Genomic DNA, 17,088 nt, shown 5'->3' on the forward strand with positions numbered 1-17,088 from the left:
ATTTTATGAACTTCTATCAAGTCGCCCCTCAATCTCCGTCGCTCTAGTGAGAACAATCCGAGTTTCTCCAACCTCTCCTCATAGCTAATAACCTCCAGACCAGGCAGCATCCTGGTAAACCTCCTCTGCACCCTCTCCAAGGCCTCCATATCCTTCTGATAATGTGGTGACCAGAATTGCACGCAATATTCCAAGTGTTGCCTAACCAAGGTTCTAAACAGCTGCAGCATGACTTCCCAGCTTTTATACTCAATACCCCTGCCAATGAAGGCAAGCATGCCATATGCCTTCCTGACTACCTTATCCACCTGCATTGCCACTTTCAGTGACCTGTGGACCTGTACACCCAGATCTCTCTGCCCGTCGATACACTGCCATTTACTGTATACAAGCCCCCCTCCACCACTAGCTCGCCCTTGCGATCCTGAGCCTTCGTGAAAGCTGCCATTATTCAGCTTCCCTTCCTTGTGCCGCAGAGTACAAGGAAAACTGCTGACCTCAGACACAACTGCACAAAGTTGATTACTGCACGCTACCTTTAATCAAACGTGATTCTCCTGCACTGCTGACTTTATCATGAAAGTAGGACATAATTACAAAAAGTTTTAATGTAATGAGCATTTATGGTTTGTTAATGTATTACAAGTAGGAAACCACCATTGAACATTGCAAGGCTTGAACCACCACAAACAGTGCGCAGAGTTAATCTCTAAATTTGAACCCATCATCAGGATACCAAAATTTCAGCTTCTTCCAAATTAAGTCACCCTGCCTGCTATGTTTCTCACTCTTGCAGGCCCTTTAAAATCACCCCACACCCCTCCTCAGGCTCAGACAGTGAGTGAGAGAGAGAGATGCTGTTGGGTGAAGAAGCAGATAAACTGCTGCCATTCAAAGCAGAGGAAACACCCTGTTTTGCATTATCCGCCGACTAGGATGCTGAGGAGAATTGTTTTTCTGTTTGAAGAGACGGGACTTGTAGAGATTTAAGGAACAAGGGGTCGCCAGAGGGTCCTTGCGGCTAGCATTCAGTTGAGGGTACTCGGAAGGCTGAGTGAAAGGACTTTCAAAGGACACTGGAAGACTCGCCTTGGTGTATCAGGGAGAAGGGAGCTTGATGAACAGTCAGGATGAGTGTGGAACTTAATTTACACGGCTACCTATCTGCTGAGAATGTACCGATGGGTTGTAGCGTACTTTCAGTTGAGTTATTTAGATAATGGAGATATGCCTTTTCTGTAGTTTGGTTTATTAGTTGAGTATTCTGTAATGTTTAGTTAATGTTGACTTTGGTTTGTTTGTTACCACGAAAGTCTTAAAATATGAAATCTTGTGCAATTCTCTGTCGGTCACTGGCAAATTCATTTCTCTTTTTAAAAGTTATTGGTTTCTACAGGGACCATAACAGTAGCACTTCTGCCACCTGAGACAGGAGGTTGTGGTTTCAAATCCCTCTCCAGGAGAGTTATCCCTGGTGCCCCGGCCAATACTTATTCCTCAGTCAACATCACAAAACCAGATTGTGTGGTCATCATCATACTGCTGTATGTGAGAGCTCCCTTTGGGAAAATTAGTTGCCAATTTAATTAAACAGTGACTACACATCAAAAGTCTTTCATTGATTGTAAAGCGCTTCTCTTCTTCAAACTTCAGCTGTTCTCCTCAAGATTGTACTTCAGGCAGTATTTTTGGTATTAACTTATGTGCTTACCACAAAAATAATCAGGACAGCAGGAGTCTGGTTTATGATGGGTAATGAGCCTTTCTCCATATGCACACTGAGGAGCAAAACTCTCACAGACTGTTTGATTGCAAGCTGAAAGCAGAATAGAATGATAGTCATGTGAATGCATGGTGAACTAAGTAACTCATTGTTATATTGGCCTGAAAGCATCAGTGAACTTAAAGGTTTCTTGAAGTTAAGGCAAATCTCTTGGTTCATTAAAAAGAAAATGGGGGTTGCTGAAACATTTCCTTTTATTCCAATTTGTCACATTGCATTAATTGACTAAAACCAGAAATGCCTTTGTAATAACCCTTAATTAGATAAGGCTATATTTTCAACTTACAACCCTGCATTAAAATTGCTATTGCATGTCAGCCGATATTATAGAATCTACCTGATTTTCATACTCATTGATCTACATTTAACCTTTCAGAAGCTGATTCTTATCATTCTTTCCATATAGCCCCATAGGGCCAGAAGATCAGTGGTAAAAGCATCCATGTTGGATGGTCTACAGGATTCCATTTTGGGGAGGTGGATACAAACATTCTTGGTGCTGCCAGGTACTCCAATTGCCAGTGAAATGCGTCAAAACCTTCCCCCATATTGGCACTGATAATGGCATTGGACCATAATGCTGATGCTCTGGGACTCCTCCAGGCATTTCCCAGCATCCATCCTTAATGCTCCATTATTTCCCTCTTCTGACCCCTCTGTTCTTAACAATCATGGCCCATATGCTTAAATCCTGCCCCACTTATTCTTTCCCTTCCCAGCATATCTGAGATACTGCAGGCAGGATGGGTGCCTTTGCATATTGATTCAAGTTGAAATTTATGGTGAAGACAGTGCTGTAATCTCAAGGCACATAGAAGTTCCAATCTGCCTGATTTTCAGTGTACCATTAGAACTCTGGGCCCAGGGGTTGAACTAATTACTGGATAGATTCACTGAGTGGTTAGGGGGCAGTCAGGTTCAAGTAACTGGAAGTGACTCAGGTTTTACTTTCAGGATTTATGATACTTTCTGAATATCTTAACAGTGTGGCATCAGTGTAATTATCTTTATGGATACCTAAAATTCTTCAGACATGGAAGATTATTCATCTGCAGACAGAATTTAACTCTTACCACATATTTTGTTAGGGCAGCAGCTCTTATCGCTAGCTAGATTAACTACTATTTCCCCAGAACGGCGACAGATTGGTTCCGGGACAGCAGAGCAGTTGTGGTCAACAGTAACAATGGTCCCATTCTCCAGACACTGGTACATGCAGCATCCATCCAGTGAGGCATTCCATGTTTCACCAGCAGCATGAGGTAGTCCCCAAGTGTCAGTGCAAGCTGAAAAATACAAAATGCATGGAATTATCTTCCTTTAGCAACAAGTTAGTTGTCTATGCTATAAAATATGTTGAGGGTTAGCAAACAAAAGGGCAACTGTTTATGTCTGAGCCCATCGTGCTTGGCGATGCAAATATATGTTTGTGTGTGTGTGTGTGTGTGTGTGTACACATTATATTTAATAAAAAAGTAATGGAAAGATTTTGTGTCTTGTTATTCATGGCTAGAAATAGAGTAGATAGTCTGCTGTACCACATTTCTCCTCAGGTATACACAAGGTGGAGTCAAGACGATGGAGGATGGTTCCTTCTGGACAAACACAGCCCTCACTCAGGATGGAGCATGATGCATCCTCAGATGGAAAAAACACTCTGTTCTGGCAGGTCTTCGCTTCACAGGTCAGTACACAAGCCTGGTATATCATGTTAGCAGGACATGTAAAGGCTGAAAAAACAGGAGAAAAATCACTCATTGTTTAATTTATTTAGGCCGAGATAGGGTATACAGATTTTAAAAGTTGAGTAAAGTACAGTTCAATTAAATAACAAAGTACTATGAAGATTGGTCTGCTTTAACATTCTTGAGTATTGCTGAAAAAAGAGACATGCTGCTGAAGTTTTTAATCTTGCACTCATCAGGATCGAAGCAAGAATGCCAGATTTAAAAGAGAACAGCAATTTATTCTGCATGAGAAAAGGGGTGCTGATCGGTTGGAAATTCAGCTTTTTTTATTCATTCACAGGCTGTGGGCTTCGCTGGCTGGGCCAGTATTTATTGCCCAACCCTAGTTCCCTTTGAGAAGGTGGCGATGGGCTGCCTTCTTTAACTGCTGCAGTCCATGTGGTTTAGATACACCCACGGTGCTGTTAGGAAGGGAGTTCCAGGATTTTGACCCAGTGACAGTGAAGGAACGGCGATATATTTCAAAGTCAGGATGGTGAGTGACTTGGAGGGGAGCTTCCAGGTTGTGGTGTTCCCTTCTATCTGCTGCCCTTGTCCTTCTAGATGGTAGTGGTCGTGGGTTTGGAAGGTGCTGTCTAAGGAACCTTGGTGAATTCCCACAGTGCATCTTGTAAATGGTCGGTGGTGGAGGGAGTGAATATTTGTGGATGCAGTGCCAATCAAGTGGGCTGCTTTGTCCTGGACGGTGTCAAGCTTCTTGAGTGTTGTGGGAGTTGCACTCATCCAGGCAAGTGGGGAGTATTCCATCACACTTCTGACTTGTGCCTTGTAGATGTGGACAGGCTTTGGGGAGTCAGAAGGTGAGTCACTCATCGCAGGATTCCTAGCCTCTGACCTGCTCTTGTAGCCACAGTATTTATATGGTTGGTCCAGTTCAGTTTCTGGTCAATGGTAACCCCCAGGATGATGATAGTGGGGGATTCAGTGATGGTAATGTCATTGAATGTCAAGGTTAGATTCTCTCTTGGCGGAGATGGTCTTTGCCTGGCACTTCTGTGGTGCGAATGTTACTTGCTACTTGTCAGCCCAAGTCTGGATATTGTCCAGGTCTTGCTGCATTTGGACATGGACTGCTTCAGTTTCTGAGGGGTCATGGATGATGTTGAACATTGTACAATCATCAGCGAACATCCCCACTTTGACCTTATGATGGAAGGAAGGTAATTGATGAAGCAACTCAGATTGGTCGAGGTGTTGCCATGGCAAATGCACCAGGGAGCTATTGTCACCCGGGCTTTTGTTTATTCTGTTTTTTCTGGACATATTTCTTTTGCCCGCAGAGGATAGGTCCCTGCATATGAACATATGTAGCTTCTAGCAAACATAAGTGAGCTACGTTACAAGCCTGACTGATAATCTTAAATCAGCTGTCAGCGTAATTCTTAGCACAACTGGGATTATTATTCTGCCAAGACCGCTTAACTCCAGACTTCATTATAGCTCTGGTCCAAGTATGGACAAAAGAGCTGAATTGCAGAAGTGAAGTGATTGCCCACCAAGGCAGCATAACTGATAGAGTGTGGCACCAAGGAGCCCGAGCAAAATTGAAGTCAAAGGGAGTCAGGAGTCATACCAGCGTTAAGGAAGAAGATTATTGTTTTTGGAGGCCATTCATCTCAGCCCACGACATTTCCACAGGAACTCCTCACTGCAATGTCTTAGGCCCAACCATCTCCAGCTGCTTCATCAATGACCTTCGCTCCATCATAAGGTCAGAAGTGGGGATGTTCACTGATGATTGGAATGGAACACTGAACATGTGCAACTCCTCAGATTCTGAGCAGTCTATGCCTGCTCGCAGCAGGTAACATTCAGATTTGAGCTAATAAGTGGCAAGTAACATTCATGTAAGTGCCAGGCAATGAACATCTCCAACAAGAGTGAATCTAATTGCCTTGCCATTCAACTGCATTACCATCGCTGAATCCACTACCATCAACATCTTGGGGTTACCATTGACCAGAAAGTTAACTGGCTTTGCCATATAAACACTGTGACAACAAGAATAGATCAGAGGCTGAGAATTCTGCAGTGAGTAATTCACCTCCTGACTCCCCAAAGCATTTTCACCATCTCCAAGGCACAAGTCAGGAGTGTGATGGTATACTCTCCACTTGCCTGGACGAGTGCACTCAACATTCAAAAAGCTAGACACCATCTAAGACAAAACAGCCAGCTTCATCTGCACCCCATCCACCAACTTAAACATTCACTTCCTCCATTGCTGGTACACTGTGGCTGCTGTGTGTACCATCTACAGGATATGTTGTAGCAACTTGCCAAGTCTCCTACAACAGCATCTTCCAAACCTACAAACTCTCCCACCTAGAAGGGCAAGGCCATGGGAACATCACCACTTGTAAGATCCCCTTCAAGTCACACATCATCCTGATTTGGGCAATATTGCTTTTCCTTCATTGTTGTTGGGTCAAAATCCTGGAACTCCCTTCACTGTCGCTGAGTCAAAATCCAGGAACTCCCTACCTAACAGCACTGTGGATGTACCTACACCACACAATCTGCAGCAGTTAAAGAAAGCAGCTCAAAGGCAATTAGGAATGGGTAAAAAATACAAGCCTTACCAGCAAAGTCCTGCAAATTTAAAAAAAATCCTATTTCTCTCTCCAACATTTTTTCTGTTTCTTTCTCTATCCTTGTCTTTGATTGGTTAGGGAGATGGACAATGGACCATGACATTCACAAGGGCCCAGATGAGACATTGACATCACGGTCATGTTATCAATCAACTTTTGCAGCAATTTGCAGAGTAAACATAATTTGGTCTGAACGGTTCAAGTAAATAATCCGAATAACATCAAGCGCTATGTTATGAGCCATTGCAACAATTTCTAACCTGTTGGTTTAGCTTTACTCTGCATCTAGGTATGTGACAGTAGTCACACAGCAAACGTATATCAGTTTTTTTAAAAATGTGCAACTTACAGCAATAGTCTGGCTTCCTCCACTCAACGCAAATGTTAAACTTGTTACAAAGAGCCACATATGCAGCCAGAGCAGAGCAATGGTTGTTCACAAATAATGAGTCACGGATCCAGAGCTCACAAAAGATTTCTGGAGAAACCTAGCATCAGAAAGAAATATTAATCCTTCATAATACTTAAATTATGATGAATAGTAACATAAATAATGATCAGCAGCGAAGGACAAGATAGCACATTACATTGAGGTATCTTTAATCAGGATCATGAGACCAGGTCTGTTATATGAATTCACTGTCAATTTTTTTACTAGCCTCATAATGTGTAACTTACTTTTTTAAAGCCAAGTGCTAACAATTAAACATGCAAAATGCAAAGTGTGTTGAATGTGAACGATTAATACCCAAGATAGTAGCAATACAGGAGCAACAGGTATGTAACATCATGAGGCAGATAATAGTAGACTTCAGGTGGACAAAGAGATTCAACAGACAAATATGTCACATGAAACTTAAGGCAGGGCAGTGGGAAGTGATGCATTTTGGGAGGAAGTGTCATGTTATTATAATAATATAATCCTAGGGTTTGTTTACTGTATAAGACAGAAGGCACCAATCCTCATAAGGGATTTAGTAAACACATTGTGGGTTCATTTCTAAATGGGGAGAGAATTCAGAAATCTGGAGTGCAAAGGGACTTGGGAGTCCTAGTGCAGGATTCTCTTAAGGTTAACTTGCAGGTTGAGTCGGTAGTTAGGAATGCAAATGCAATGTTGGCATTTATTTCAAGAGGACTAGAATATAAATGCAGGGATGTGCTGCTGAGGCTTTATAAGGCTCTGGTCAGACCACATTTAGAATATTGTGAGCAATTTTGGGCCCCGTGTCTCAGGAAGGATGTGCTGGCCCTGGAGAGGGTCCAGAGAAGGTTCACGAGAATGATCCCAGGAATGAAAGGCTTAACATATGAGGAACATTTGAGGACTCGGGGTCTATACTTGATGGAGTTTAGAAGGATGAGGGAGGATCTGATTGAAACTCACAGAATACTGAAAGGCCTGGATAGAGTGGACGTGGGGAAGATGTTTCCATTAGTAGGAGAGACTAGGACCCGAGGGCACTGCCTCAGAGTAAAGGGAAAACCGTTTAGAACAGAGATGAGGAGAAACTTCTTTAGCCAGAGAGTGGTGAATCTATGGAATTCATTGCCACAGAAGGCTGTGGAGGTCAGGTCATTGAGTGTATTTAAGACTGAGATAGATAGGTTCTTGATTGGTAAGGGGATCAAAGGTTACGGGGAGAAGGCGGGAGAATAGGGTTGAGAAACTTATCAGCCATGATTGAATGGCGGAGCAGGCTCAATGGGCCGAATGGCCTAATTTCTGCTCCTATGTCTTATGGTCTTATTTATTAAGACTAGGCACATGAGAACAATTATATATATAGGTATAAAGCTTGAAGGCATCAGAGGTATATGTGTGTGCCCAGCTCAAACCAAAAGTGAAACTAAGGCGGAATTGTCCCAGATTTCCACTAAGGATAGTAGCAGGCGGGAAATAGGACATTTCACCCGCTGGCCGCAATGGCGGCTTTTTGCACCATATCGTCTCAATCCCGCCTCATTAATCCATGCATTCCCAGAAAGCACGTGGAGCTTGCTGGCGGGGTGTTCTCTCATTCACCCACCCTGCCGGCCCCTCAGGCCTTCGGTAAACCATAGTTAAAGGCCCCTGCAAAGAGCTCACACTCTTAAAGGGATAGGAAGCTGCTGGGAAATGATGGCTGCCAAAGGGAGGAAACATGCTGCCCTAGATTTAGCAACACCTTCCTCAAGTGCCTACTGGGCACAGTGGAGGCCTGGTGCGATGTCCTCCACCCCGACTCTGGGCAAAAGCCAGCAAGCAAGGTCACCAATTCAGCATGGGAGGCAGCGGCAGCAGTGGTCAGTGCCATTGTCCTGCAAAAAACAACAGCCACCCAGTGCAGAAAGAGGTCTCCTCTGTTCCGCCATCACTCTCAACTCACACACTCACAAATCCATCACACATCCACAGGGATCTCACATCTCAGTGAACAACACCACTAACCTTCTCACACACCCTCACATCTCTATCAGGCTCATATCCTCCCAAGCTCGGGTCCTTTTCCTGACCATGGCTCCGCACACTACACAAACATTCCATGCAGTGCCATGCGTCCTGCTCACACTCTCTCTACCTGTTTTCATGCAGGGAAAGCTGACTGGGGGTGGCCCACATTAGGTCCCTCACTCACTTTGAAGAGCATGCCATTGCGCCAGCTGGTGAGGTCGTGGACCGTGCCTGCGATGACAGTGAGGTCTGCGGCAAAAGCCGACATTAGGATCCTGCACCACATCTTCACCTCTCAATGCAACTGTGAGTGCATAAGTGCTCTCCCTCCTGCTTTTGACTCTGCTGTCATGCACTAATCATCTCTACTTTGGCTCACAGGGAGCTCTGTTTTCAGTTCCTCGTCCTTTCCCCTCCCATAGTCACCCATGTCCTGTTGCCCATTATTGTTGACACGCCTGGCATCACCTTTCAGCTCCCCACCATCACCTACCAACCAAGCCCTTTTCATTCCAGGATGTCCAGCTTCCCTGTCTTCCTGAAAATCCTACCCCCAACAACACTGACCTCCTCGACAACCTCCTTCCTACCCCCAAGGTCTGTGTCTGTCTCCGAGTCCCTGCCAACCATCCTCACCGTCCCTTCCGCCACTACCATCGCACCCTTACCCTCCCATCCTACCAGCTCACCCTGCTCTCTCTCATTCTCATCATTCCCTCCTATTATGCCCACCCTCATTTCACTCCCCAGGAGGCAGTAATCGACTCCACAGACGCCTCCCTTGCACATTCACCTGGGCAACCCCCCCCACCCCCTTACGCTTCCTTTCCTCTTAATCATTCCTCCACCCTTACTTGTTCCTCCACACTTAATCCTTCCTCCCCCCGGACTTCTTCCTTCCCCTCTCCAAACTCCTTCTTCTTCCCGGACTCTTTGCCCCTCAGAACGCCTTCCTTCCTCCAGACTCCTTTCCCCCTGCAAACTCCTACCCCTACTCCGAACTCCTTTCTTCCCCCGAAATCCTGCCCCCCTCTGAACTCCTTCCTCCACACGAAGTCCTTGACCCCTCCGAACTCCTTCCCTCTTCTGAACTCCTTCCCTTACATCTTCCTCCCCCTTACACTTACCTCCTCAGTTGCCACATTCTTCCCCATTACATCCTCCTCCCCTGCACTCCCTCCCCCCAACCTCACCCACCCAACACCATTGTTTCCCCCCACCCATCCTCGCCCCCAACACCTTCGCTCCATGCCTCCCCAAAACCATCACTCCCCCTCCCAACTTCACGCTGCCCCCCACCCCCCCCCAACCCCACCCCCTGGTACACCTTCCTCTCCCATCACCCCACGGTACACCTTCCTCTCCACCCCCTCAACGAACATCTGTAGCAGACATTGGCCAAGATGTCCTGAAGCAGACTCTCAACGGTGACCTTCCACGTTCCATGAGCTGCTTCGCAGCAGAGCCATGTCCATCAGAATCTGCCCAGCATGCAATTCACATGTTCCTCTAAAGTCTGGTAGCTGTAGGGCTCCAGCATTTTCTGCTCCTTGGATGTCTGTGATGTGAGCAAGGTAAGTCCCGACTTCTGCATGGCACACTTGTCAATATATGTTCAGCACCGGTGTGTTTTCCCACTGACACGGGTGGTAAATTTGAGCAGGGCTTGTAATGATATGCAGATGTATTAAAACCATGTTCCTGATGTCAGCGCCAGAAAGGCGACCCACCATTGATAGGTGAAGCAGACGATCGCAAACTACTTTCATAACATAGTGAAACCAATTTTTGGTCTTCCCGCCATGTTGTCCGCTCACGTCTGCCCAACACCAATGGGCATGGAAAATTCTGCCCTAAGACTGGATCACATGACACATTTCCCTTCTAGTGATGTCATGCTGCTATTCCATAAAGGCATATTACAACAACCCCCTTTCTTTATAAAGATTCTTTCATCCTTCCAAACAAGTATAACTATTGGCGATACATGTTCATGCTTAGTTACCATTACATAAGTGCATAGACTTATGAATCTATGAATCTGTAAAGTGCAAAAGGTAATCTGCTGGTATGTCCAGATCTTGTAATGATAAACTTGGCTGGAGGTCTCTTTAATTATTCACAGTGATCTGTGGGATTGTCATTCCTGGATGCTGTTCCTGGTTGCATTTGGGATCTTGTCCTCAATACAATAGGACTGCACAGTGGTTGTGGAGCAGGAATGGGCCTGATTTGTCCTCTGTTGTGTCTCATCATTGTGTCTTTGTGTGTAATGGTTTCATAGGACCTTGGTTCTGAACAAGCCCTTGTCACCTCGGCTGGTTGCCACATACCTTCTGTGTGATCGTGGGTACAAATTTGTTGTCCCAACTGTAAGCTTGGCACTTCTGTGCTTGCATTTTTATCATGCACGTCAGCTATCCTCTCTTGTAGTTTTAAAAGTTACTCTCTAGTTTCTGAGAGCATAGAATGGGTAAGAGTGGGTAAATTGGTATGTACTGGTCTGCCAAAAATGAGTTCTGCTGGTGATGGGATAGTTGCACTTAAAGGTGTCACTCTCAGGTGTAACATTGCAATGTATAGATCTTGCTTGGTCTGTCTATATTTGAGAATTAGAGATTTCACCATGTGAATCATTTGTTCAGCTAGGCTGTTAGATCTAGAGTAATGAAGGGAAGAAGTAGTGTGATCAATATTCCACTTTTCACACATATCCTGAAATTATTTACCAATGAATTGCAGAATGTTATCTGTAATGATTCCTCTAGGCACACCAAATAAACTGAAAATGGAACTGAGAGTGTGTGTGTCTGTTGTGCTTAACATATCGTGCAATTGTTGAATAATGGCAAAGTAGTTGACATTAATGATGAAGTCAGTGCCATGGACATGAAAGATGTCTGATGCAATTTTGGACCAAGGATGGGTAGGGATTTCATATGGAATCAATGGTTCTTTGTGCTGATTTGGCATATGCTCTTGATATTCCTCACACATCTTGACGGTGACTTCAATGCAGTTATTCATACCAGGCCAACAGACTGCCTCCCTTGTGAGCCTTCTCGTCCAATCTATGCCCCTGTGTGAGTGAAGAATATCAGGTCACAAAGGTTCAGGTATGATAATCTGCTTGCCTTTAAAAATGACTCCCTAGGAAATGCCTAGCTTGTCCCGAAAAGGCCAAAACAGTCCCACATGTTCGTGGACATGCTTAATTGGATCAGGCCATCCTTCAATGATGGTTTTCCACAGTTTCTGTAGAGTAGAATCTTTCGTTGTTTCTTGTAACTGCAGGCATTTGCATTGTACAAAATGTACCAAATTGGAGACCATCTTCAAGTTTGCTGTCAATTAAGTCAATTTGTAGATCAAAGGATATATCTCCTGTTTTTGTTGAGTTAGGCAATCTGTTAAGTGTCTCCAATGTGACCATCAAGTTACCTGGCTTCTCAATAACCTTATGTATATGGGGAGAATTTTATCCCCGTCAGGGGGGTTGTGCGGGAGCGGGTGTGGGCATGTGCGCAGCCAATCGCTGCGCTGGGCGCTGCCATTTTACGTGGGTGGGCCAATTAAGGGCAACCAAGTGTGATGCATACCCGGAAGCGCTGGCCGCTCCCTGCACAGGGGGGCGTTGCCTGAGTCAGGGCCTGCATTCTTAAAGAGCACAAAAATCTCCCTGAGAAAGCTCCTAAAGGGAAAATAAATTTTTTGGGACATGTCCCCTCATGTGAAACTGTCACATGAGCTGGGACATGTCTATCAATTTTATTGAAAATTTTTCAAACCTTTAAAAACCTTCATGAAACCTCATCCCATCCATGGATGAGGTTCCATGAAAAATGTGAAGGATACCTGGGCTCTTCGCCTGCCCGCCAGCTTTAAGGTTGGACGGGCAGTTTCGTTTATTGATTTAATTGATAGTTAACTGAACTCAATAGGCCTTTGACAGTTCGGCAGGCACGGAGCTGACTTGGGTGCGCGCCCACCGAACTGAAAATCTGAATGACACGCAGAGACGTCGTGACGCAAGCCTGTTGTCACCGTGGGTCATTTTATGCCTCAGCGAGCAGGGCCCACCCCCGCTCGCCAAGTCGAAGATTCTGCCCAATGTTTCTGACGGGCTACCAGATGGTCATTCTTAATACTTCAAGGAGCCAATTGTGTATGAAACAAAAACAAAAAATGCTGGAAAAACTCAGCAGGTCTGACAGCATCTGTGGAGGGAAAGACAGAGTTAACGTTTTGAGTCTGCATGACTCTTCTTCAGAGCCATAAAATGTAGTGAGCCGTTCAAAAGTCCATTGACTTTGGCAGGACCCTAAAATCCAACTGACGTATAATTCCGCCCATATCTTTTGGGTATCTTTTAACGATGCAGAGATCTGGGGATCACATATACAAGTCTTTGAAGCTAGCAGGACCTATTTACAAGATTGTAAAAAAAAAAAGGGGGTTCTTGGCTATAAAATTAGAGGCATAGAGTACAAAAACAAGGACGTTAAGCTCTAAGTTAAACAATTGTGGCCAAAGTTTCCAGAAGTTTGCCTTTTGCACTCACTTGGATGCAATGTGTGAATGACAGGCCAGTGTGTGTAAAGGGGATACATGCAGACATGTTACTAACTCTGGATTTTGTCATGCAGGACAAGCAGACCCGCTGTCCCAGTCCACAGCCAAGACAAGAGCCAGAAGACTCCAACTCTGGGGACCAAGCAGCCAGTGCCCCAGATGATGCATCGTCATCTGCCTCATCATCTACCTCCGCCAGCATGATCCGTGGAGGGCTTACTTGTAGATCCAGGAGCACAATCTGGTGAACACACCATTGATATGTCCCAGCAGCTGAGGGAGATTGTAACAGCCAGGTCCCTAGATGATCAGAAGACTGCTGGGGATTAAGCCCCTGTTGAACCTCATGCTGATGATGGGCCTCTGGGAGAGGATACAAGAAGCCTGCTGGGCATGCAGCAGAGGCTAGGGGAAAACATGATGGAGTTGCTGGGGGATTATGAGCAGCTTTGTGTAGGGCACGGAGGGGTCCATGCATGCCATAAGTTCTACCATATCCCAGGCATTTGAGCGCATAGTTTCATCTATAGAGAGGATAGCAATCACCATGAAGAGCCAGGTTTAGCATTCGATTGATAGGCACTCTGATCTGCATTCCATCACTCCAGCCTTGGGTTCAGTGCAGCAGTGCCTAGGTGAAAGGGGATGAGGCCCCTAGACCTCCCTCCAGGAGCCTTTCCTCTCAGTGAGACAGGGAGGTGCCATTGTGCACCTACATGGTGGAGGAGCGTATGCCAGCTGCCCCTGGGCCTTCGTATCAGGACTCCCCTCCACCATTGACCCCAACAGCACCAGCAGGCAAGGCTGAGGAGAACGCTCCTGCACCAGTGCAGGAGACCCCTCATTAGGCTGGAGTCCTTAAGGCTCCACCCCTCCAGAGCATGCCTGCCCCGGTCATCTAAGGCAATGGGGAAGGACGCTGAGCAGATTGCCCCCACCTCAGCTGCTGATGATAGGGTTGCAATTAGACTAAGTGGAAGAAGTTTTGGTCTCCTTATCTGAGGAAGGATGTGCTTGCTATAGAGGGAGTGCAGCAAAGGTTTACCCGACTGATTCCTGGGATGGCGGGACTGACATATGAGGAGAGATTGAGTCGATTAGGATTATATTCGCTGGAGTTCAGAAGAATAAGGGGGGATCTCATAGAAACCTATAAAATTCTAACAGGACTAGGCAGGGTAGATGCAGGAAGGATATTCCCAATGGTGGGGGATTCCAGACCCAGGGGTCACAGTCTGAGGATATGGGGTAGACTACTTAGGACTGAGATGAGGAGAAATTTCTTCACCCAGAGAGCGGTGAGCCTGTGGAATTCGTTACCACAGAAAGCAGTTGAGACCAAAACATTGTATGTTTTCAAGAAGGAGTTAGATATAGCTCTTGGGGCGAAAGGGATCAAAGGGTATGGGGAGAAAGCGAGAGGAGGCTATTGAGTTGGATGATCAGTCATGATCATAATGAATGGCAGAGCAGGCTCGAAGGGCTGAATGGCCTACTCCTGCTCCTAGTTTCTATGTTTCTAAATTGAAAATTGAAAAATATATGAACACTAAGGTGACACTGGTGATTTTTGCATTTCATTTGGAATTGATAAAAAATTTCACATTATAATTTTTTCCTTGTAATTGGTGGTATTTATTGAGAATTGTTAGGGCCTCTCATAGTAAAAGATGTAACAGTCGTGGCCAGCCAGATGTTTCTCATAATGTGATGACTAGAGAGGAGATAGGGACACAGACATTATTCCTGAATGAGATGTGTTACGTTTTCATGCAATCTTTATTGAATGTTCATGTGAATTGTCACTTCTGTGCTGATTTAAGGAGACCCCCAACCACTATATTTTTCTTCCGGGGAGGCAGAGGCGGAATGAAGTTGGGCCCACTGCCTCCAGAGACAGGCCTGTGGTGGTAGCGGAGGCGGGAGGATGATGAGGTCAACAGTTTAGAAGGCCTACCCCTTTTACCGGGATGTCAGCCCAGTTCAATTCACAGTTGTTTGGCCCTCTAGCCCTTACATCTCACATCTCTTCCACCCATAAACACATCAGAAAAACACTTCAAAGAAAGATAGTTATTACCAGGTAATAAAACTTAATCAAACAAAGCTTGTAGCTCCCTCCAAGTTGTGCAAACACCCCCTACCCAGCTAAGTTCATTAGTCATTCTTAGAGCTCAGCCAAGAATACGTGATGAGGCCATCTGGCAAAACAGTTGTCTAGCTATCTATTCAGCCTGCTGTCGATACACAGTAGCAAGAATACTGCTATCTTTGTTTGATTTACAGTTGTATTACCTTGTAATAACCTGATTTTTCTTTGAAGTGGTTTTTCAATGCCTATGTGTTTACTTGGACAGGATTAAAAGATTGGCTGACAGTTTTATGAGAATGTAAGAGGTGGAAGTTTTTTCCAAAAAGAATGTTGAATGCCTGATTGTTTTTTTAATATATATTTAATGAGAGTTTCAAAGATTTGCAGATTTGCAATATGGCTCATTGGTTCGGTGCCTAATGGATACTGGAAGAGTGCTTCAAAGGTACAGATGTCAGGACACTAATTCAATGTTAAAATCAAGCCACATGTTTCCCTCCATACATTCACATCTGATTCTCCATAATGTAGAATGCAGAAGAGGACTTGGTCCCCTGGAGAAAGGACTGTAATGCGTCTGAATCTTTAAACAGTGCTGGTCAATTTAATGGTCTCTTAGGTTTTAAGGGTAAAGTCCTGTGACCAATCACTGCACTGAAAACATACTTATTCAAATCATTAAAAACCATTACGTTGTGACAGTTGAAGTTGGCAAGCATTTTTAAACTTAACTGTCAAAAGGTTCCTGACTCCAAAGCAGGTTTCCCTGGAGGTTCACAAACTGACTTACCTGGTGTGGTTCCCACAGTCTTCAGGAACCCACCCGCCTACGTGAAAATAGCAATGACAGGAAAATTTGAATTTACGGCAGGCATTTAAATAGCAAAGCCAATGTCACTTTAAGTAATGGTCAGTTCATGACCGGCCACATTTCCCGATCTAGTGAAAATGCTGGACAGCAAGAATCATAAGGGAAATTTAAAAATGGGGCCCTGCATGCCTCCTGTTTCATCCTCTTGACGTGGATTTGCTCAGCATTGGGAGACAAAAATTCAGCCCAAGATGTTCTGTTAAGCGGTTACTCAATCTGTATTTATTAAAGAAGAAGAGCAGCAAATATAGTATACTAAATTGGGAGAAGCGAATGCAAATTTCTGAACCAGAAGGAAGGACCCTTTGGCCATGATTTGTTCAGAGGAAAATGAACAAGTATTGTATTTTCTGCAGATGTACAGGAAGATGCCTGGGGAAAGCTAACTGTAAACAGTGGTCATGGAAAAGTGAACAAGAGTTTAGAAGAAAAAGTCCCTTCAGAAAGCAGAGATAAGGAAAGGGAAGAAATGCTTATTGGTGGGATGACAGTGTAGATGGTGGAAATAATAAAGGATGACCTGGCAGACATAAATGGGTGAACGGGATGGAAGGACAAGAGGAATCCTATAATTCTCACAACATGGTGGTGAAGAAGTGAGGATTGACACTCTGGAAATTTTGTAGTGTATTCTTCTGTGGGATTGTTATAAGTTTAAACTACATACTTGTGTATGACAGAGGGCAAAAGCTTCACTCTGAAGCATTCTGAAGCATTCGGAGCAGTTGCTTGTAGAACAGTTAACCTCTAGGTGTCGGGTCATCTTTATACCAATCTCTGTGCTGGCTACTGTCCAGCCCTGAATGAAGGTCACTGGGTCATCATCTGTTTTAAGAACTGTGCCATTTTTCAAGATAAGGTCATTTATTGGGTTTCCATCGCAGTAGCCTGTAAATGTGATACATGTACACATACAAACTCAACAAATCAATGAATAATACTTTGTGTTATCAAGCAGCAAGGCAGGGAATAGTAGGGTATATTATACACAGGG

At 44.7% G+C, this 17,088-nt stretch overlaps 1 protein-coding gene across 1 annotated transcript in view; it reads right to left on the minus strand.

Moving 5' to 3' along the window:
- The window catches only part of otog (otogelin), a 322,018-nt gene that overhangs the window by 42,391 nt on the left and 262,539 nt on the right, over positions 1-17,088 (minus strand). Inside the window, exons 39-43 of the mRNA XM_078549607.1 lie at positions 16,762-16,982; positions 6,475-6,613; positions 3,322-3,513; positions 2,857-3,069; positions 1,712-1,816 (exon numbers count right to left, since the gene is read on the minus strand). Coding sequence (XP_078405733.1) covers positions 1,712-1,816; positions 2,857-3,069; positions 3,322-3,513; positions 6,475-6,613; positions 16,762-16,982 — 870 coding nt within the window. The remainder of the gene's footprint in view (positions 1-1,711; positions 1,817-2,856; positions 3,070-3,321; positions 3,514-6,474; positions 6,614-16,761; positions 16,983-17,088) is intronic.

The sequence above is a fragment of the Cetorhinus maximus genome, chromosome 9 (assembly GCF_964194155.1).
Source record: "Cetorhinus maximus chromosome 9, sCetMax3.hap1.1, whole genome shotgun sequence".
Lineage (NCBI taxonomy): Eukaryota > Metazoa > Chordata > Chondrichthyes > Lamniformes > Cetorhinidae > Cetorhinus > Cetorhinus maximus.